Source organism: Polyodon spathula, chromosome 17 (assembly GCF_017654505.1).
Source record: "Polyodon spathula isolate WHYD16114869_AA chromosome 17, ASM1765450v1, whole genome shotgun sequence".
Classification (NCBI taxonomy): domain Eukaryota; kingdom Metazoa; phylum Chordata; class Actinopteri; order Acipenseriformes; family Polyodontidae; genus Polyodon; species Polyodon spathula.
The window spans coordinates 22,046,492-22,070,798 of record NC_054550.1 but is presented as its reverse complement, the minus strand read 5'-3'; the positions used below and the strand labels follow the sequence as shown (position 1 = coordinate 22,070,798).

General features: G+C 36.3%; 1 protein-coding gene across 3 annotated transcripts in view; it reads left to right on the top strand.

The window, feature by feature from the left end:
* The first annotated feature begins 347 nt into the window (after positions 1-347).
* The window catches only part of LOC121329982 (cysteine-rich motor neuron 1 protein-like), a 43,072-nt gene continuing 19,112 nt past the window's right edge, over positions 348-24,307 (top strand). The window contains exons 1-4 of one of the 3 annotated variants that reach the window (XM_041276164.1): positions 348-1,047; positions 1,879-2,040; positions 3,082-3,258; positions 21,546-21,788. In XM_041276164.1, the coding sequence (XP_041132098.1) occupies positions 747-1,047; positions 1,879-2,040; positions 3,082-3,258; positions 21,546-21,788 (883 nt within the window). In that variant the 5' untranslated portion in view covers positions 348-746. The remainder of the gene's footprint in view (positions 1,048-1,878; positions 2,041-3,081; positions 3,259-21,545; positions 21,789-24,307) is intronic. The other 2 variants (XM_041276163.1, XM_041276162.1) reach the window with 2 other exon arrangements.

Genomic DNA, 24,307 nt, shown 5'->3' with positions numbered 1-24,307 from the left:
AACACAATTCGTCGGATCAAATGCAGAGCTAACTGTAGAAGTGCACATTACGGTACATCACCATGAAACTTATTGGTCCGGAAATTACTCCCTTGCAGATCCTCAGACGTTAATTTCGTTTCGTCTGCTTCCATTGTGTACAGAGTACAAGGTCCCTGTGACCATGATTACTAATCAAGAACAAACCCAACTTTTAATTGTTTAACATGTAGCTTTGAGAACTTGTAGTGGAGAGCACCCATTGCTTGTTGCAGTAGTTCTTAGTGGACTGAGCCGCTGTCAATCACGGTAAAGGGGCGCCCCTGATTTCTCTTCGTCGGTAATGTCAGTTTAGGTTTCAGATTGCATACCCGTGCAGGAGGACTGTGCTGTTCACTCAATGATATTTCCACAAGAGAGTGTACAGGCTTGGATTGGATGTGCTGATTTCCTGCAATACCATATAGATTTAGTTTGGCGAATTGTTTAATATCTTAAAAAGCACAGGAGCGTTTAACGGAGATAGTAGAAGCTTATATACGGTGCTGGTAATAAACGTTGTGTTCAGTTAATTAACAATTTTCAGTAGGTTGACTTTCTCCAAATTATATTTTAAAAATATATATAAATGGTATGTTTTACATTGTGTGCTTAATTGCAACTTTGGAAGAAATTAGTTTTAATTCTAATAATAATTTTGTAAAAAGCGATTTATTCCTTCGCTTAAAAGAAAGACCTGGCAGAAAAAGGTTTCAGTATCTTTCGATATGTACAGCAAGCATTTGAAAATCGCGTTTCTAAATTTTACATTTTTGGTGCGTGTGCTAATGGCTTATGAATGCACGCCATGTGAGCTCCGGGCGTGTGTGAAGAGACCCTCTGGTACCTGCGAGGCTGACCGGACCCTAGCCCAAGACCCATGTGGATGCTGCGATTACTGTACCCGGCTGGAGTGGGAGCCTTGCGGGGGGGAGAACTGGGAAGCAGGGTACTGTGGTTTGGGCTTGAGTTGCGCAACAGTGAATGGGACAGGACTTGTGACGATACCTGATGTTGGAATCTGTAAATGTAAGTCAATTCTAATAGAAAAGTAATCAGTGTGTTCCTGTGCTTTTTCACAATGCTTCTTTTGCAACCGCTTCACTGTAAATAAATAATGTAATCATTATGTAAATAAATACTTGAATCAAGTATTTTTTACTGTCCAAAATACTTTTTTTTTTTTTTTTTTTGGATACTATTGTACATTTAAGCAAAGTGAGTTTTCATAACATTTTTATTATTAATAGCATGTTTATTTTATTATTGATAAATATCTACCCTCACGTTATTGAAGAAAGTGGTTGTAACAAATAACAAAGTTTGTATTGAAAGCGCTGTAGATGCGCATCAAACATGAATTGAAAAATATATTATTATTTAGTGATAAAATACTATGTACATTGAGGATTTTTTAATAGTGTTCATTTTGTCCTGGGTGAGGGATGGACCTCCTACTACGCTCGCGATAGGGGTGGGTTACCATGGGTAACCACCGCTGATTCGTCTAGACAAATCTGCAGGGTTTTCAAACCATTCCTCCTAAATTAGTCAGGAAAGTGTGTAAGTAAGCAGCACAGTTAGTTCTTTAAACACGCAGTCCTAAGATATTTAATACTAAAAGAAAGTGACGATAGAAATGCCTTCGAAGTGGTGCTCGCCATCAGCCTATGACTGAAACTAACTTGCAACAGGGAGATACAAGCTTTCACAGGTTTCAAATAAGGAATGTAATTTGCATAACAAACAAATTAGTCATGAGTTAATGATGTGCCCCGGCCCTGCAGAACTGCTGTATATGGTCTCTATATTGATAAAGATTTAATGGTGTTATTTCTGTGTTTTTTTTTTTGTCTGCAGTTTTACCAAGCAATCCGAATGCAGGTGTAGAAGATGAACACTGTCCTGAAATGAGCGGCTGTAACAGAAAAGCAGGATTGTGCTCTTGTGACACTCGACGCACCTGTATTTATGCATTTAGCTATACCAATTTAGAATCCTGCATTAGAGCAACAGGATCAGGTAAGGTGGATGTTATTATTATTATTATTATTATTATTATTATTATTATTATTATTGCTTTTAGCATTAGCGTTGCTAAACTGTGGTGCCTTGAGGTCCTAGATTGATTTTACTAGACAAGTCCTCTGTCCACAGGTACAATATTGGCAGTGGGAAAGAAGTGGGGAAGCTTAGTCTCCAGGTCTATACAATCTTTCACCTCACTGGAAGCAAACAGTGATATGTGTTTAGTAATGTAGAACAGGGCAGAAAGTGCCAGTAGCCCCTATATTGGTAGGATTTCTAATCGCTACCTAGTCAGGATGCTAACTGTTGACCCAGAGGTGAATGCTAATAAACTGAACCATCTAGCATCAGATGATGTATTATTAATGACTAAAGAAATATGTTTTAAGCATTTACTGTGTAATAATGAAGCACCTGCCATAGTATTGTCAATAAGGGGTAGGGCCCTGTGATCAGGAAGGAGCCGGTGGTGACTCTTTAGCCTTTTTCAGTGCCTTTTCAACCAGCTGCTGTATGTGGCTCAGGAGTGATGTCTGGGCATTTATATGCACTAAATAGACATCTGCATTTCCTAAGTGCTAATAATATCAACAGGAAGTGTTGTAAGCATCTCTTGGGGGACTAAAACAACCCTGCAGTTTAGCCACTGATAAACAGTATAAATCAGTGACGTTTATACCACATATTATTCTGTTCACGTGAATGTTTTGCTGCTCTCTTGTAGAATTGGTTTTAAGTAGTTATCGGTGATAAACAAAATCAGCTTTATTTTTGGTTGTGAGGTAGTTTTGCTTTGAAATGCTGCTTTGGTGTTGGCATCACCGCATTATATTTAATAGACTATTAAAATTCTAGACAACTTCTTGACTTAACCATTCTCAGAGCTTGGGAAATATTTTAATACACTGTTAAATTCAGGATGCTAACCTTTATTGAGAACAACTACAGTTTTGACTTTTCCACTGCACTTATATGTGTTTTTCATTTATTTTCAGTTTACATTCTTGTTCTCCTGATAACATTTTATACTTTCAGAAGACCAGCATCAGGAAAAAGATCCTGGATTAAAGTACAAGTTCTCCCATGCCTCTGGTTCTGCTGCCTGCATTTTCTCTGGGTGTAACCTGACTGATCGAGGTTGTGTGTGTGAATCACAGAGCTGCCATGACAACTTTTCCTACTTGAACAACAATGAATGTCAGATGGCAAAAAGTAAGTTTTAATAATTATGGTACCTATAAAATGTTATACTCTCTGTAAACCAAAAAAACCTACTATTTTAATATGTTCACTGGGAAGGCCTTTGTGTTTACAACCTTCGGGGGAACATGTTCCCCACATGAAATACTGCCCATCAAGTTGAGTAAAACTTCACTCCGCGGGGCAGCGGAATCTGTATTTTCATAACTGTAAAACAGTGGGATATGGTATTTTAGTGTGCACAGTAAATATCTGTGTGCATGTGTCAGCTGACGCTCTACTGTTTGGAGCACAAATGTAATATTGGACTGAAGTTATTCATTTCATTTTTCTTGAGCAGTAGTGACATATATTTAAAAAATGAAGATCTGGTAAGTTTAAGGTTACATTTATGATTTTGTTTTAGCTTATTTTGCATGCCAGTTCTCATGGTGTTTTGTAAATGCTGGGGGGGGTGGCTGTGAAATGCGATAAATTTAAGCCTTTTTTTTTTTTTTAAATGAAAAAAATATAGCCCTAGCTAGAAGTGTTGCATATGTCTATGCCACAGCTGCAACTGTAAAATGACAGTTATCACTATCATCTGTAAATGGGATTGTTAGTGAGGCATGTCAACGGAACTCTCTTCCAAGTGCCAGGATGTACTGTGGATGAGAAAGCCGTACTATGCACACACATTCTGGAATTCACTCTCTCAGGATGAGAGGCTCTGGGTCACTGTCTTTATGTGACGGCATCCTGAGTTTGATTTAGATTTTTGATTTTGTTAATTGCTGTTGTTGATGTTCTAATAAAAAGTTTTATGTGTTTTGCTATATAAAGCAACTTGTGGAGGCAGTATCATTCATCCCCACCATATGATATGACAGTATGATGAATGTATTTGAGCATGGTGATCTAGTCAGTTCTGTCCATATGCACAGTTGGCCATACATAATTTCAGGAACACTGTACCAGTGATACAGTCTTCAATATGAGCTCCAATGAGTGTCCGTACCATGTCATTGTTAGTCTGGTGTGAGTCGTGACAATCCAGGGGGTTTATTATGTAACTGGCTGTTGTATTTTGGTAAAATTTAACTGCTTAACCCAGTAAGTACCAAATACATTTCTTTGAAAAAAAGCGGAACACAAGCTGTATTTATGTGTTACATTTAGACTTAACTTTTGTGTTTAACAAAATTAGAGTAAGTTATCATAACAATATAGTTAAAGAGAACATTAAAAGAACACATAGATGCCAGTTAAAAATGCTGTAACAATTACAAAGTAGCCTGGCCTCAAATGAGGACAGTGGCACTTAATGGGGTAAGGAAATTTCCCGGTAGGTTTTAATAAACGGTTAGTTAATATTTCATGAATAAACTATTCAAAACTATAAAGGATATCTAAAAGGGTTGTACTTCTAGGTAATGGTGCAACAACCACAAAGCAGGCAACGCATAAGCAGCATGCATTAGTACCACCAAACAACATTTCAGGGCTGTTTTTTCCTGCATAAAGCCCTTTCAGTGCCTCCGTCTGTTAGTCATTAGCTTGTGTTTGCTTGTTCTGTAATCAGTGCTGTTACTTCTTCTGCTACAGTTGACTGCCTGTTATCAATGCTTTGGATAGTAAATGGAGCAGTGTAGCAAGTAATGGTTTGAAATTCCATGGGTGTCTCTAAATTTAAATTTAGGAAGCATTTAACTGAACATTGTGTAATCTCAGACAGAGGGAGCTGTCTGAGAGATACAGTACTGTGCAACATGCTTGGATTCAATAACCTCCTGGATCAAGGTCAGCTCTACTTCACTACCAGTAATACAGGGAAACAAATTGAGTGAATCTGAGTGTACTTTAAAGCAAAGGTGAGGTTATGTGTATTCACTGTTCTTTAGTAATTAATGTATTGCTTACTGATTGGAAATACTAACAGCTTATATAAAGTGTTGCAATGTATATATATATATATATATATATATATATATATATATATATATATATATATATATATATATATATATATATATATATAGGGTTAGCCATATATATATTTATATAGGTTAATAGTAGGAATTTATATAGTAGGAATTAATATGTGTTATATACCAAACGTACTCCACACATTCAAAGCAAAAACAAAAAGAAAGAAGTAAATAGATCATTAATATGAAATAAAAATGGTAAAGTCATGATTGCGTAAGTAAAAAGAAATGACCTTAACGAGCCACACAATTAGTTGAATGGGCCTCTGTCTGAGTACAATATTAGTGGTTCTCATGATATCAGAATAAAAACACCTGTCTCTGTGAGGTTCCTTGGTCAGGTAGTGAATTTCAAGCAAAGACTCAACCATGAAGAACAAGGAGCTTTCAAAGCAAGTCAGGGATAAAGTCATTGAAAAGCACAGATCAGGAGAAGGGTACAAAAAATATCGAAGTCTCTGAATATTCCTGTGAGCAGAGTCTACGCAATCATCAAGAAATGGAAGGTGCATTGTACCACCCAGACACTGCCTAGATCAGTCTATCCCTCCAAACAAGGGCAAGGAGGAAACTGGTGAGGGATGCCACTGTGAGGCCAATGACAACTTTGAAAGAGCTACAGAATGGCTGAGATGGGAGAAAATGTGCATCAGTCAACAATATCCAGAACACTTCACAAACATAGCCTGTACGGCAGGGTTGCAAGAAGGAAGCCATTACTAAAAAATAAACCATCTGAAAGCCTGCATGGAGTTTGCAACAAAGCACTTGTGTGATCCTGCAGAAATGTGGCAAATAGTGTTGTGGGCAGACGAGACCAAATTGGAATTTTGTGGTCTAAATGCCAAGCACATCTCCCAGTCAACACCATCCCTACAGTCAAGCATGGTGCTGGCAGCATCATGCTATTGGGATGCTTCTCCTCAGCAAGGATTGGAAAGCTTGTTAGGATTAAAGGAAACATGGATGGACTTACCCAAAAAGACTTGCGGCTGTATTTGCTGCCAAAGGTGCTTCCACCAAATATTGAGTTGATGGGGCTAAATACTTATACAATCAACATAGTCAGTTGAAGTAAAATTTTATAAGTAAAAATATATTATGCAGCATTGTAATTTTCACAAAATCGTAAAACCATTAAAGTGTTTTGAAAACTGAAAGTATCCTTCCCAGACTTTTATTGACTTACATTAACACACACACACCACACCCACAACAATAAAAACTATAAACCTTGTTGTAGTTTTCAATGTCTAGAAAATTTGTTAACAAAATTGGACATCTTAATTCAATTCTAGAAAATTATGATCGTAAGATCTTGATATAATATTGTGGTCTTTCAGAATAATCACAGACAGATTTTATTTTTTTATTATTATTTAATAGAAGAAATATAAGTCGTTTTCAAGCACACGAAATAGCCAGAGGCAGGTGGTATGTATTTAGTTATGTAGTTATGTAATACATTGTTTTATTGCCTTACTCCCGGCTGACATGTCTGTGTGCATTTTCCTGTTGCAACCATATTTATTAGCAATTCTGAAAATGCTCCAGTGTATTTCTACCACACTGATTTACCTGTGCGTCAAGCTCAGTCTTCCTCTTTAAAGATTCTGAGGCTACCCTGGGTGCCAGCCAGTTAATAGGATGTGATAGTTCTTTAATTACCACAGTGTATACTCAAGCATACAGTTGTGTGACTTTTTAAAAATAAAAATATATTTTCTATTAGTAAACACAACTTAACTATTATTAGTATTATTGTTGTTGTTTTCTTCATTGAGTCACAAAAGTATCAAATGATGCTAGTGTCCTTTATATTAAAGAGATTAAAGCTAAATCAATCAGTTAAAACCCCTACAGCCCCTTCGTTCAAGATATTTTAATTCATAGAATTTTTAAAGCAGTTTGTTTGAACACTATGAAGTTTGAAAAGTTGCTCTGCCAAAACTTTGAAAAAAACATATGTGTTATAAAACAAATAGATAGGAAACGTAACCTGGTCGTGCACACAGTGACTGAAGGAGATATATTATCATTAATTATCGTGTCATATTTCTGTTCATAACAATATGGGGATCCTATATTTTGGTGCTGAAACTTGCATTTTGTACTGTTTGTTGTGTTTTGAATTATGTTGGTCTAGAGTTGGTCACTTGAAAAGGTCACAATTCCTGATTTCCCTGGAGCAGATGAAAGTGACGGGCCTTGCTCTTAGTTCTACAATGTACGTATTACTGACCACACACAACCATTAATCACATCTGTATTCTGTAAAGAGGTAAGCGCTATTCTGCTCTCTTTCATCCCATTTCATTGCTGTTGTCACAGCTTGAGATTGCATATTGAGTCCACCCATAATGTCTATACAATAGCCCTAACTCTCTCTGACTGTAGTTGGTTGAGCCTTAGGCTTATGTTGTGGTCAGCTGTACCACAAGTCTGACTTTCACAGTTTTGCCTAGTTTTTTCACAAAGTGAAAAGCAATATGTATGTATGGGACGCTTTTATTTTGAAATAGAATGACTTCCCGCCTTGGAAGTGGTTTCTTTTTTGGTACTGTAGGTTGAGGTTGAGACAGTAGACTACAGTGACTTTGACTTTATTAATCCTTGGTGGAAAGTTGGAATACTGGCATTGATGTTGCCATCATGTTTAAGGGTACAATTTAAAGAGATCAGTTTACCTGTATTACAGTCATACGTTAAAAGCATTTAGAAGCATATGTGGTATTGGCACATTCCTTTAATAAATGGTACTAAAATTGATATATACAATGCCTGGCCACTTTTTTAGGACCCTGGCTCCAGCTTTGACACAATGTTGCAAAGACTCCACATCGTGCTGAAAGGTATTTTGAGGGATTTGATCCATACAGTCCCTTAATATCCCACACAACTAGTGTAGAGAGGTAGGCAGAGGTGACGATTCCTCAAGTTGTTCATGATCATCCCTACATGCTATAGCGGATTGAGATCTGGGGATTGTGGTTTATTGATACAATAGGCAGGTAGTGTACAGAATGGATACCTTGCTAAATCAACACATTTCTAGTCAAATTAAATATTTTAATTTGCCACTTTCAATTAGTATATTCCAGTGTTATTTTTTTTTTTTTTTTTTTTTTTTTTTTTTTTTTAACTGTCATTCATTGGGCCTGCCTTCACCCACAATGATCACGGAGCTCAGGGCTCAATTCTACAGTCTGCCATCCCATACAGCCAGTGAGGAGTGTGAGGGTGAGACCCTCACTGTAATATGTTAATGCATGTTATTGTATTTATGGTTCTTATTGTTCTACTGGTGATAGAGCCCTGGGTTGTGTATCATGCATGCTGTTGAGCAAGTGTATTTGATAATAAAATGTTATTGCTTTATTTAGATTAGGGTGCTTACCTTACACAAGGGTTTTGTTAGAGCCATATCATGTTCAGTAATCTTCCAAGAGAAGGGGTAATACTAATGTTCAGTTTTTACTGGCAAGAGTTAGGGACAATAAAAATAATAATAATAATAATAATATAATAATAATAATAATAATAATAACGAGTAAACATAGACTAATAGAATAGTTTGTTGTTTGTAAACAAAGATGGAATTCATGCAGGTGCAAACAACAACGTGTAAAGGAGAACAAACACGTTTAATGTAAAATATATGAACGTTTATTGTACATGGAATGAATGTTAAATAATATTGTGTAAGTGTTTATTGAATAATGGATCCTGTTAGGAGTAGGAGGGGCTGGGGCTTTAGTGCCGTGTCTTTCCTGTGCAGGGATCATTTGTGGTCTTGTCTTTGTAGATGTCAGTCATTTTATGTACAACCTATTAGTCTTTGAGAATCAGTTGTCATTTGTGTGAAGTATCTTGTGCCACAATAAATATTTATGGTTGTGAACACTACCAAGTTGCTGTTTCTTGCTTTCCAAAAAACTCCATGTTCCTGAGTTGAAGAATGTGATTGCGAGTGAGGGTAAGCTCGGACTATCACCTCATTACAAGGGGCCTCCATTGAATTCTGTCAAATGGTACAGTGCACAGACTCAGTGCAGTCTATTCAACTGATCTAAACAGCGACAGTAAGGGTATTACACTGCTTGTGATGGGCTGATCTGTACAGGATCCTGATTTATATTGCATTGTATCTAACAATAATAATAACAATTACAATACCAAATCCAAAAATGCATGTGGAGTATTCAAATTCAGGATAGGAAATGCAGTGCAATCACTTGCAATCACTTGCCTTGTTTTTTGTGATTTATAATCAGGCAGTACGTATAGTGTCTCATATAAGAAACATCATTGCGTGCAGTTTGAACTAGAACAGTATCCTTTTGACTTAACACAGCAAAGCTACACTGAAATTACTTTGATTGCAATATTTAAGTATTACTTCCCCCTATCATTTCTTCATCTATAGCAATCTGTCTTAAAGACTAAGTAGCGAGGTTCCAAAAAATATAGCGTTATATGCCCCCACGTGTTGCTACAACTGTTTAAACAGCGTACCTGTAATTTTTTTTTATTGTTAACATCCTGACAACTTTTTACATTTATAACTTTAAAGTCTGTTTCAAAATAGCCACTCTAGTGCACTGATAGTGTAAGGATTATTGCCCTCATTGTCAAACAGTTAAGATAGCAATAGCAATCAATGATGTGGTACAGCACAGAAAAGCCAGAGCACTAGTTATGTTTTTCCTGCAGGGATTTTTAGAGGACAGATCTCAAATGTCAGTGCACTTGAGCAGACATTTTGAAAACAGCTTAAAAGTTAAGTGTAAAAAGTTGTCAGGATGTTAACAGTGAAAATTAAAATGACCAGGTAGGTTATTTAAACAGTTGGAGCAACACGTGGGGAGCCCCGATCCTTACTCTTTAAACTACCCATAGATGACACCGGTGTCCTTTCAAGATACACCATGAAAACATCAATAGATACTGTACAACATTTTAATGTTGATGTGAAGTTGCTTTTTAATACCATGTTGGTGTGTGTGTATATATATATATATACACACACACACACACACACACACACACACATCATGGTAACTGAAAAGATTAAAAAAAAAAAAAAAAAACATTTGCTTTGTGCTTGGAAAAAAAAGATATATATATATACACACCGAATTACAAATGGTACATTGAAATTTCGTTCTGTTTGATATTTTATTTTTAAACACTGAAACTCAGAATCAATTATTGTAAGGTGAAATTGGTTTTATGTTGGGAAATATTTTTAAGAAAAATAAAAAACTGAAATATCTTGCTTGCATAAGTATTCAACCCCCACACATTGATATTTAGTAGAGCCACCTTTCGCTGCAATAACAGCTTTATGTCTTTTGGGGTAAGTATGTACCAGCTTTGCACACAGTGTCGGAGTGATTTTGGCTCATTCTTCTTGGCAGATTTGCTCCAGGTTGTTCAGGTTGTTTGGACGACGCTTGTGGATCACAATTTTCAAATAGTGCCACAGATTCTCAATGGGATTGAGATCAGGACTTTGACTGGGCCACTGTAGACATATACGTTTTTGTTTTTGAGCCACTCCAATGTTGCTTTGTCCTTGTGCTTGGGATCATTGTCCTGCTGAAAGGTAAATTTCCTCCCAAGCTTCAGTTTTTTAGTGGACTGAAGCAGATTCTCTTGCAGTATTTTCCTGTATTTTGCTCCATCCATTCTTACTTCAGTTGTAACAAGATGCCCAGTCCCTGCTGATGAGAAGCATCCCCACAGCATGATGCTGCCACCACCATACTTCACTGTAGGGATGGTGTGTCTTGAGGCATGGGCAGTGTTAGGTTTGCGACAGCAACTTTAATGGTTCACAGGTGGAGGCCAATGGTAAGGTAATTGTGTCCTTGTTACGACAATTTCTTTCATCGGTGCAAACTGGGAGCTTCCACAGCACAGGGTTGAATACTTATGCAAGCAAGATATTTCAGTTTTTCACCTTACAATAATTGATTCCGAGTTTCAGTGTTTAAAAATAAAATATCAAACATAACGAAATTTCAGAGTACCATTTGTAATTCGGTAATATGAGAGAATTGGTCAGGGGTCTGAATACTTTTGCAAGCCACTGTATATATATATATATATATATATATATATATATATATATTATGATATGATAATGGGTCGTGATATATATAGTTATAGTATATATATAGGGGTATATATTATATATATACACACACAGTGCTCAGCTCCAGTTATTAAACACAGAAGTAAACTTGGCTCAGACTAGCAATTACTTCTAGGTAGAGTGTCTTTGTAAATTGAGCCCATAAAATGGAAACAAATAAAAATATTTTATAAGTTACTAATAACTTGACCCAGGAATGTAATTAGTGAACAGTAATGCACACCGTGTTGTGCCTTATTGTTATTATAACATGGCCCAATATTGTTGTCATGTCTAAATAAATGTGTTTTTCTTTTTTATTTTCATGTTCAATACTTTATACAGTAATTGTATATAGTGTAGAGTACAAGTGTGGCTAGTTGAAATCGCCACGCTTCCCAAACCCTAATTGTGTACTATACAATCTGTACATATGTCTTTCTGCAGGTGGGGCTTCAGTTCCTTATCAGTGCCCTGTAGCACTGCAGGTACAGATATTAGGAACGCACTAACTTTAATGGCTGTTACTCATAGCGGATGTACATGAAAACCATATTTATGTCATGGACGGGTGCAGTGATAACAAACAAGCCTTGAGACACAACTTTAGCACAGAAAATTAAGGAATTCCTTTTGTGCCAAAGTACTTTTAACAAACATTTACCAAATAATTGCATTTAGCCATCCTTGGAGATAAACAGAGATGACCAGTAGAACGCCCAGTTACACCAGCTGTATACGCAGGTGGCCACGATTAGGTAAGCAAAACTGGAACGTTTACGGAATATTCTAAACTCTTTTTAATGCAATGCACTTTTAATCATTGGTACATTTTTATTTTTCATTTTATTTAATTATAGACCCCAAGGTGCTTTACAGAAAACATAATACAGTATAAGAAAACATTAAGTGATGCATGATATCTGAAATTTTAGCATAACCCACTCTTAATTAATATAAAATGACACCCAGTTGTGCAGCTCTTAGAGGTTTGTTGTAAACTGTTGTCAAAATAAAAAAGGACGGGATCTCAAGGGATTTTTTTTCTGGAATAATAGCACGACAATCATAACATTCTACCTCTATTTTAGGTTGTAAATGTAACCATTGTGATGATTACCTAGATGAGATTTATTGTTAGTGAGAATTTGGATGGGCTGGAGACTGATAAATTTGCTGTGATACATTTGCAAAGTAAATTTGCAGTTTATCATGCTGTTTTTGTACTAAGTTTTGTCTGTATTTTATCATCCTTGCTAATGCTTCCCACACTGTTATGCTTTACACTGTAATAAGGTATGCTTTTACCATGGTATACCATAGTAAACTTAAGCCAATATAATATTACTACCGGTACTGTTGCTTATATTGTATTGAATGCTGGAAACTGCAGTGATTCAGCTGCTTGGCAAGACACCACACTTTGCCCTTTTTTCAATTGGTCATCTCCCTTGTTGAATCCAAGACAACCTCAAACAAACATGTTCTTCTAAAAGATTAGTGGAAATACTGGAAAATGTCAGCCTAAACTGTGTTTTTGTTTGGAGGACTTAGTAAATGGATTATTGAAAAAGATTTTGAATTTCAGGACGTGGCACTGTGGGAAGTTGTAGTTGGCAGCTGGTTGTTATTTCTGTTTGCCGTGCATATCTCTGTCCGTTTCTTAGTCAGTGAACACATACCCTGTAAAATACAGCAGCGGCAAAACAACATAGCATCTGTGTTGCTGCGATACTACTAGATTTAAACCAAACATTGCTCAAATTTCATTTTTATACATGGGAACTGAATGCGTGACTTTTTTTGAACAATGAAGAATCGGGCGATACATGATTAAAAAAGATAAACTTAGGAGAGAGGGAAGGAGACACAGAGTGGTGAGGGTATGGAATGGGCAACCTAGTCATGTTGTGAGGCAGCAGCACTTGGATCCTTTAAGACCAAACTTGAGAAAGTTTAGAGATCAGTCAGCTACTAGGAACATCCTCTCGTTTGTAATTCTTTTGTTTTTATGTTCACGAGTGTTTACTAGTGACCTTAACTTGGCGCATACAACCAAAGTACTCTGTATAATTTATAGACCATTGTTTTACAGCAGCCCATCATCCAACATGGTACCGTAAACATGGTTTTGTTTTGTCATGTTCAGAAGATTAATACTCAGTGAACCTCTAAAGTGACATTTTCAGTTGTGATCTTTTAAAATTTATTTAGAGAATCCCTTTTCAAATTCTGCTAAACTGCTAAGGATATTCTTTAGCACAAACTATTGAGTTAAACATAATCTCAGGATATCTGGGAGGCTATTCAGAGTGTGAGTAGTAACCCTAAAAATAAAACCAGACAAATATTTATTTTCCATGTTACTGCTACTCTTAGTTGGTCTCCAGTTATAACAGAGGTGGATGAAGGTATGCATGTCACACATCTGGAGAACCAGTTGCCTTATTGTGAAGAAACTTGTGTTGACCTTTTTTGGCACCAGCACAATCATAACCTCTGGGTCTATGGAGGCTGTCTGCTTGTCAGTGTCACACATTTTAAGATATCTATAGAACCACTTCAGTTGTGATGGAATGTGGTTTGGACACACTATTGAAGTATAAGAATCGGTATTATGGCATTTGTCTGTATCTGTTTGTCAGAATGATTTCAACTTGTTATGCATACAGTCGATTGATAGGTCATGGCAATCTACTTTTTTTTACTGATCAATTTTGAATTATGGATGAATTGCCCACACTGCAATGCACCAAACTCACAGGTGTCTAACCCCTTCTAATATAAAATGTTACTACTTAGCATTTTAATTATTATCTTGCAGAGTTTCATTTGATCCCAATTTTATAGTCACTGCAGCAGACAGAAGCAAACATATATATATATATATATATATATATATATATATATATATATATATATATATATATATATATATATATATACATACATACAGTGGCTCTCAAAAGTATTCACCCCCTTGGACTTTTCCACATTTTATTGTGTTACAGCATGGAATCAAAATGGATTTAATTAGGAGTTTTTGCCAACACAAAAACAGTCCATAAAGTCAAAGTGAAAAATAATTGTTCTAATTAATTACAAATATAAAACAGAAAATAAATGATTGCAGAAATATTCACTCCCTTTGCTGTGACACACTTAAATAAGCTCTGGTGCAACCAATTGTCTTTAGAAGTCACATAATTAGTTGAATGGAGTCCACCTGTGTGCAATTAAGGTGTTTCACATGATTTCAGGTTAAATACACATGTCTGTGGGAGGTCCACAAGTTGGTTGGTACATAACAAAAACTACATCATGAAGATGAAGAAACATTCAAAGCAAATCTGGAATAAGGTTCTTCAAAAGCACCAATCAGGGGTAGGATATAAGAACATTTCCAAGGCATTGATTGTCCCCGGAGCACAGTAAAGTCCATTATTCAGAAATCGAGGGAATATGTCTAGAACAGGCCGTCCTCAAAAACCGATTATCCGGGCGAGAAGGGCACTAGTCAGGGAGGCCACCAAGAGGCCTATGGCAACTCTAATGGAGTTACAGTCTTCCACGGCTGAGCTTTTTGACCTCAACGCTAAGCGCTGTATTTGGCGCAAACCTAACACCGCACATCATGCTGAGAACACCATCCCTACCGTGAAGCATGGTGGTGGCAGCATCATGCTATGAGGATGCTTCTCTGCGTCAGGGCCTGGAACACTTGTGAAGATAGAGGGCAAAATGGATGCAGCAAAGTACAGAGAAATCCTCGAGGAAAATCTGCTGAAGTCTGCAAGAGACCTGGGACTTGGGAGAAGATTCATCTTCCAGCAGGACAATGACCCCAAACATACAGCCAAAGCCACACTGGAGTGGCTTAAAAACAAAAAGGTCAATGTCCTGGAGTGGCCTAGTCAAAGACCGGACCTCAATCCAATTGAGAATATGTGGAAAGAGTTGAAAATGCTGTTCACCAAAGGTCCCCATCCAACTTGATGGAGCTCAAGAAATTTTGCAAAGAAGAATGGGCATAAATTGCAGTGTCCAGATGTGCAAAGCTGGTAGAGACTTATCCAAATAGATTAATGGCTGTAATTGCTGCCAAAGGTGCCTCTACCAAATATTCTCAAAGGGGTGAATACTTATGCAATCAGTTATTTTCTGTTTTGTATTTGTAATTTAATTTAGGACGATTTGTAGATTTTATTTTTCACTCTGACATTACTGATATTTTTCGTGTTGATCAATGACAAAAACTCCTTACTAAATCAATTTTTATTCCGTGTTGTAACACAATAAAATGTGGAAAAGTCCAAAGGGGGTGAATACTTTTGAGAGCCACTGTACATTATTACATCAATTACTATCTTGCAGAGTTTCATTTGATCCCAATTTTATAGTCACTGCAGCAGACAGAATATATATATACCGTACCAGTCAAAGGTTTGAGTACACCTGCTTGCAACCAGGTTTTTCATGATTATCTATGCTTTTAACTTTATAAACTTCTATAAACACTTATTATTTCATTATATGACCCATGTACTTATATAAGCTGATAATCATAAGTGAATTGCATTCAAAAATGTAATTTTTAAATGAAAATGTAAATCTTGTCAATTTCAATGAAATGGTCACCCAAAGCAAGGGGATTTCAGTTTGAAGCCCAAGTCAGTTAAAATTCTGAAATATGTATAACACGGTGTTAGAACACTGGCCTAAGTATAAAAGTTGTGTTCTTGGCACAACTTTGAGGTGTATTTCAGGTCATTATCTTGCTGAGGAATGAAGGACTGCTCAACTAGCCGTAATCCTGATGGAATGGCATGCCTCTGAAGTATGCTATGATAGCTATGCTGGTTGAGCTTGCCATGGACTTGGTAAAGATCACCAACTCTGTCACCAGCAAAGCAACCCCAGACTATTACACTGCCTCCTCCATGCTTGACAGTACGAACCACACATGCAGAACTCATGTGCTCACCCTCTCTGCATCTTACAAATACTTGGCGGTTGGACCCAAATATTTCAAATTTTGACTCATTAGTCCATAAGACCGACTTCCACTCCTCAAACGTCCAGTTTCTGTGTTTTTTGGCCCAGGCAAGTCTCTTCCTCTTATTTTGCACTCTTAACAATGGTGTCTTTGCAGCAATTCTTCCAGTTAGGCCAGCTTCACGCAATCTCCTCTGAACAGTTGATGTTGAAACATCTGTACTTCTAGTAGCATTTAGCTGAGCTTGTATTTCAGGGCCAGTTATTCGCCGGTTTCGCAGACTTGTGACTCAAATGAACTTGTCTCTGATTCTGAGGTCACCCTTGGTCTGCCTGACCTTGTTCAGTCCTCATGAGTGCCAGTTTCTTCAAATCTTTTGACGGTCTTGGCCACAGCAGTTACAGACACTTGCAAAGTTCTTGCAATTTGTCTTAAAGATTGACCTTCATTTCTTAAAGTAATTACAGACTGTCTTTTTTCTTTGCTTAACTGAGCGTATTTTGCCATTTTCTGCTCCCTTACATTCAGGAATGACAAACTTGTGCCTATGCTACCTATATTTATAGTAATCATGGACCCTCACCTGTTAACAATAATTGGTGACAAAAGGTTAATTAGGTAACATGCTAGTTAACTCAGAGAACATCTAACAAAGACACTTTTATACTTAGGCCAGTGTTCTAACACCGTGTTATATACATTTCAGACTTTTAACTGACTTGGGCTTCAGACTGAAACCCCATTGCTTTGGGTGACCATTTCATTGAAATTGACAAGATTTACATTTTCATTTAAAAATAAAATTTTTGAATGCAATTTACTTATGATTATCAGCTTATATTAGTACATGTATCATATAGTGAAATATTAAGTGTTTATAGACAAATTTATACAGTTAAAAGCATAGATAATCATGAAAAACCTGGTTTCAAGCAGGTGTACTCAAACTTTTGACTGGTTTGACTGATATATATAAGAATAAAGACGCTTACTTGACATATTAATAACCTGTCCAGATTGCAGGTTGTTTCAGCTACTTTTGATTGCATAGTCATGCTTGACACCAAAAGTACATTTGAACTGAGTGTGTTTAATGTAGAACCCTTTTAGCTGAGGCCTCTGTCTTTAATATTAGATTTTTATTTTAGATACTTGTGGCAGGAAACGCTAACACATTACTTTAGTGACTATACATTAGCAGAGCTGTCTGGTTGCTGTTGAAGGAGGTTATTTGACAGGCAGTGTATCTAATATTTATTTTTAGTGTTGCCTTTCCTGTGGTATAAGTTTGTTCTCAATGCTGCTTTATGGTGTTAACAATGCTGAATTTTCTGAACTGCAAATGGCACACTTCCAAATTTATACAGCTTACGTGAAAAATAGGCCCGTTATCCCTTTGCGTACTAACTGTATAAAACCTGTAGACTTACCAAAACCACATAGGGCAGCAGCACTGAGACGGCTTTGTTCTCTTCTGACTTGATTCCAAAGTCAGTCAGTGAACAGAACTTGCATTGTGTAGTTTTTCCATGAGTAAACTTTGGGCTGTCATCACAACCTCCTCTGCCTACAAGAGCACGACTGAGCAGCAGAAGACTGCACCCTTATACTGTAGCGTGTAAGAGAATACACACCGTGGACTGCTTCTTTCATGAATGCAATTTAGAAAAGTAAGAGAGATGCATTGTTTACATTCAGTCTTTAAGTGGGGATTAAACAATTTCCCTTTAGCCACCTTTTTTTAATCTTTGCTGTTTTATGTGTTATTAAAAGTTCAGCCATTTAGTGGCTTATGTAACAGTGAAGACATTTAACAGATTGTCTAGACCAAATTGATTTAACTTTAGTGCTTACAAAATTGGTGGGTTGTGTCCGTTGAAAATTACTACAGTACCTAATACTGAATCACAGCTGACAGGGTAATATATATTACTGTAGAATGGAACTCGTAAAGCATTTTTAATTCTTACTGATTTGTGGCGTATACAGTTATAGTCCCTGACACTAAGGAAGAAGCACATGCAGTCGCAATGAGGATTTAAAAAGTGTTGTGGGTGCAAACAAAACCAGATGTGCCCCCAGCTGTGAAATAAGACAGGATCATTTTTCATTCTCTTTTTCTGCCTGGGCTGCACTGAAACAAGTGAAGAAATACAGCAGTGGTTTGTTCACAAACAAATCTCATTCAGTTGAGCGTGATGACATAGAGATTGCTGGAGATTTTCTTTTTTGCAGTTACCGTACAGTACTTGGGTAAGTATGCAGATTGCATATACAGTACATGTAATTATTGGATCCTAAATCACACTAGAAGTGTTCTAAGATGCAAGACTGAGCATCTTCGGGTTGCATCCCTTGAATAATGTGCACCGCTTGCATAAAGCACAGAAATCTCTTGGCTAGTTTGCATCTTTAGAATAAGACCCTATCAAAAACAGCATAGTATTCATTATTTGATAGTTGGTATTGTAATGTATTTATTTAAAACATTTTATTAGGATAATCCCATTGCGGTGATGCCATCTCACTTACAAAGGTGTCCTGTATATGATTATCCAATTATACTGTGTGCCTCGTGCATAACCATTCCATACAGTTTTGTAAAAAGGTGCCCATTATATTCTTAATTCTGGTATATATTGTGGGTAATGAGTAGAATAATCACGTAATAATTCTGACTTGCTACCTTGTGCATCTTGAAATGTATTGCTGCTGTTAATCTGTTTATCATTCTTTATGCTTAGAAGTTCATGATTCTCTAGTGTGTAGAAGTACTAATAGGAAATGTAAACATTTCGACAGGTGTGCAGTCTTTTGAATGGATCAGTGCTGCTGCCACTAATCTCTTAGGCAATCAGTATCTGTAGTACTGACTTCATATTTGCAGTGTTAACAATATAAGCAAAATGTGTCGTGTTCTAGAAGTGGACCTCTGACCCAATATGATTGCTTAGGTTTCTGCATAATAGAGACAAACACTTTGAGATATTGTCTTCATATTTGGTCTTCACAGTTGTATGGGTGTTATCCAGTTAAAATTAACCTTTTACTGCTGCATTGTTTCAAACTCCTGCCATGCCATGTGCTTTGAGATAGTGGGGTTTTCAATTGATCTTAACAATCACAAATCTTAATACACTGTCATTCAAACAAATACACATGTTAAGTACATGTTAAAGATTTTTTTTTTTTTTTTTAAATCTCTGTTGCAAGACATGCTTTCAAATAGTGTTGATGTAACCCATGCAAGTATAACATATTGTGGAGAGTGCAAAACCGGTAAGATTTATTAAATGATTTGTTAGCTACAATCACTTTAACCAGCTAAACAAAAACTCTATGATGTCTGTAAAAGGGCAACTATCCAGACTTTTTGTTGTTGTTTTCTTCTCATCTGTTTAAAAACTCAGGGATCGTCTTACGGAAAACGGAATAGCATGGCTGAGAAACACATCCTCTACTAGCATCATATTGCAGGGGTGAATCATTTTAAAAAGTGATGGGTTACAAAACTTGCTGTAGTGCAAAGATGACTTCAAATGCTAAATTACATGCACTGAATAGGTTTCTTTAAGTCTTCTTAACATGTTTTTAAAATACAAATAAGAGTCAAAATGTTCACTGGCACATATGTAGCACAATACATTAGGCCCAGTTTAATACACCTGCATGACACAGACAGTACCAACGTTCATGTATGATTGTAATATTACATGTATGGAAAGTACTGTATCCTGTTGCTCTAAAATTGAGATTGTTACCGTACATTTTTATGGTGTTGGTCATTTGACTGAAGTTTGATTAATCTGGGACCGTAGATGGGGGCCATAATCCATAAATTTGGGGTGGTCTTAAAGGGTACATAAGGACCTTTTTTATTTGATTGTGTTACATGTTCCCATGTGTTGCTGCAACTGTTTACATAATGTCTGTGTATTGTTTTATTTATGTATTTATTACATTTTGACCACTTTTTTAACTTTTAAATTGCATTCCCTTCCTCAAGATGGCTTCCCATGTACCCGCATGGACCTCTCAGAACTACATTTCCCATCATCCTCCTACTCATTGGTAAATCCATCTTCATTACACATGAGAGCAGGAGAGTGGTAAAAAATGTAAACCAAAAAAAATTATAATAATTAAAACAGTACCCACATCTTGCGTAAACAGTTGTAGCAACACATGGGAACATGTAGCACAATAAAATAAAAGGTCCTTATGTACCCTTTAATACTGAAGGATTAAGGATTAGGGGATCCTAGAAAAAAACATATAACCCACTGGATAACCTACTATCACATTTTCTGAAAATAATTCTTGAGTCCTATTATCGGTACCAACGGAATGCAATATTTTGAAAGCTGAAACATGTTTCCACTTTCCACTATGTCTTTTTGTGATGGTAATATTAAGCAAAATTAGGTGACTATGCTGTTTTTATATACACAGTACAGTCTTTATATAGTAGTACATTTCTGACTTGGTTACTTTTATGAATGAGTTCCTTGTAACTACATCCGAAGACAAACAGCAAGTTCATTTAAAAAGCAATTGCATTTGGATTAACTTGTTTTCCTTCCATATGAAGGCTAATTATTAAATAACAAGTAAATTTAGAGTTATACATTTCATTAAAGAAGTCGGTGAATAAAATATACTTTGTAGTGGCACGGAGGCTGAAATTGCAACCACTGACATCTGAAGTGTAAAATGAGCCTTCATTGCATGCAACCTTGTTATCCCCTGTGGGGAATGCACATCCCTGGAAATGGGGTTATAATTTAGATCCTTCTAGATTTGTATGTCTTTTGCTATATCTTGAAAAGTACAGAAGCTTTCCTTATGAAAGTTTCCCATAGTAAAAGCATTGCAAAGTGTAATGCAGCATGTTAGATAATTGGTAATCATTATAAAGGCTGGAGAATTATGTTTAAAGCTGTATTTTTTTCACTGTTATCACGGATTACAGGAGTTCCGTGAAATGTACCCAATGCCCTGTAATATGTAGTTCTCTGTGAAAAATTCACATTTCTAAAACAGTGTAACTATACATATATTTTTTTTCACTTAAAAAAATACAGCGAACATTTGCGTTATTGACACACTACCAGTGACAGGAAGCTGGCAGCGGGTTTAGTTTATATAAATATGCATTATGTTTTGACATTTTGTATTGGTTCTTTGTCTATTGCAGACCAACTGAAGTGTGCTGGAGTGACTTGCCCAAAACAACCTATTTTGGATTGCCCCAAGGGTTCTGTGCTGAGCAAGACATACACTCCACCAGCAGCCTGCTGCCCTTCAGAGCCGCCATTCTGCACCTGCAACTTCCGTGTCTGTGAGGAAAGGGAGTGTTCCCGTGGATACCAGCCGGTTCTCATTGTGGAAGGAAAAGGAATCCCCGGAGAGTGCTGTGATGAGTATGAGTGTCAAAGAGGTAGGATGTTGTTGTTGCTAAGTGACCACAGCATTCTGTACCATGCGTAGATAGATAGATAGATAGATAGATAGATAGATAGATAGATAGATAGATAGATAGATAGATAGATAGATAGATAGATAGATAGATAGATAGATAGATAGATAGATAGATAGATAGATAGATAGATAGATAGATAGATAGATAGATAGATAGATAGATAGATAGATAGATAGATAGATAGATAGATAGATAGATAGACTTAGATAGATCTGTATTTAATTTTGTATTTCACCTGCAATCTGTATCTAGATTGATTTAACTATGCACTGTTATCTAACTCTTGAACTGCCCCGATATCAAAATCATACTGTGTTTTATATTTGCTCTTATTAGGACTGAAGTCATTGTATTTTGTATCTTGTTCTTAATTTTATTGTAATTATTGATATGTATTTTTTAATGCAACTGGTCCCTTGAATGTAACGCTTTCTCCCTGCCAATAATTGTGTACTTAACTATGTACATAATTGTCTGCTATGATTATATATCCCTAAGGTATCGTATAGGCACCTCCCTGGGTAAGAGCGCCTGCTAAGAAATAAATAATAGTAACAGTTTTTGTATATTAATATAGTATAATCGCTATGCACGTTAGATCATTTATTGTAAGTGCACCTTTTCTTGTTGTGCTAATTTGTTCAATTAAAAGTATATATTTGTAAATACTGCATTACCAAATGGGGCTATAGCAATAAACACATTTTTTTAATGATAAGGCCATATTAATGATACAGAGCACTAGCTTTCTGACACTTTACAGAACACTCAATTTGTTTCATTGCAGGTGGTGTCAGTGTAATTAAACCATTTCACTGCCACGACGTTTTAACATCAGGATATTCCCATTAGATGATGATCCCTTGGATGGGGCTTTAGTCCACAAAAATACCTATTCTATTTTATTTTTTGCAAAGAGTATACAACATTTAGTTTTTAACCCATGGCCTTTTTTAACCCATGGCCTAGGATTTCATTATGCTTTTTAAATAACCACAGTAATATAAAAAATGCCTGACATGTTATCGTGAAAGTATTGGCACTTGGATTAACAAATGGGATATATTCAGTGCAATGTCTGTAGCAACATTTCAGTGTTTTACCAACATAATAAATTCACATTATGCCTTTCCATAGATAAATGTGTTCTGAGTCATGGAATCAATGGATTTTATTTGGTCACTGACCATAAAACCACTAAAGCCAAGAACAGTCAAAAAGTTTGTCTGGTCACACATCTAAAATTAAAAAGTTCAACAGTTCAATGATGGGAATGCTTTTAATGTTGTTCCATCTGAATGGTGGAAACTAATTCTATTAGGCATGTAGAGCTGAATTAATTGTGACAGAGAGGAAAGAGATCAGCGTTTTCATAACAAATGTCTGCTGATCTTTTCTGGCTGTGCTCGATGCCTTTTGTGTTGACCTTGCTGTCGATTAAGAGCACATGAATGCTCTGACATCAAAAGCAGACAGTTTGGAGAAGGCACGAACATCAGTCCTTGCGTTAAAAAAAAAAAAAACATTGATCAGTTTTTAGGGCTATACAAAGAGTACATTTTTTGAAGTTTTTGGTAGCTGTTTTATCAAGTTTATTCTTATAGAATCAACTCTATCTCAAATCCAGCTGGTGTGGCAACATGCTTTTATTTTCTTTTGTTTTATTTCATGGTGTTTATTTGAATTATATTAAGAAAGGACTCAATCCAGTCCACTTTATGTTCCTGATTAATACTGTGATGAAGAATTTTTAAAAGTTTTCCTTTGTTCTTTGTTTGTTCAACACGTCCCAATGCTTCAGATATTAATAGATCCCGCTTTTCTAGTAGACACGTTTTAAAGTTGTTTTTAAATCTTGCAGTTATTTTTAGTGACATTCTCAAAGTCATGTGTCCAAGTGTGTTCACAATTTGTTCAATAGGGGGTTGTGATCTTTCAGTCACATTTATTGCAGGGCTAAACATTTTAAACAGATGGAAAGCTGGATCTAAGGACAGCAATGCATCTTTTCTGTACATTGTACTTTGTTAATTTTTAAAAATAGAATATCCCATGAATGGTCATGGAGCATTGTGGTAATTTCACTCAAGACGATCGCCATAAAAACCCCAACTGTACCTTTTCAGAGACTCAACTCGGTTATTTGTCTGTCCTCATTCGTGGAATAAATAAAGTATATGAATGTTCATCGAGTATCCTCCTAAAAGTTTAGTCAATGCACTACAAAAAGGACATTGTGCCTTTGGAGAGAGTCTAGCGAAGAGCAACCAGACTAATCCCAAAGCTAAAACTGTCAAAGAACTTAAAACAAAGAAGGATAAAGGGAGACTTGACTCAAGTTTTTCAAATCCGAAAGGAGTTGACAAAGTTAAACCTCGAAAATATTTAAACACTGCATAGAGACCAAGTCCAGACAGCACAGTTGGAAGTATACAGGGTATACAGACATAAGACAAGAATAAGGATCACTGTAAGTA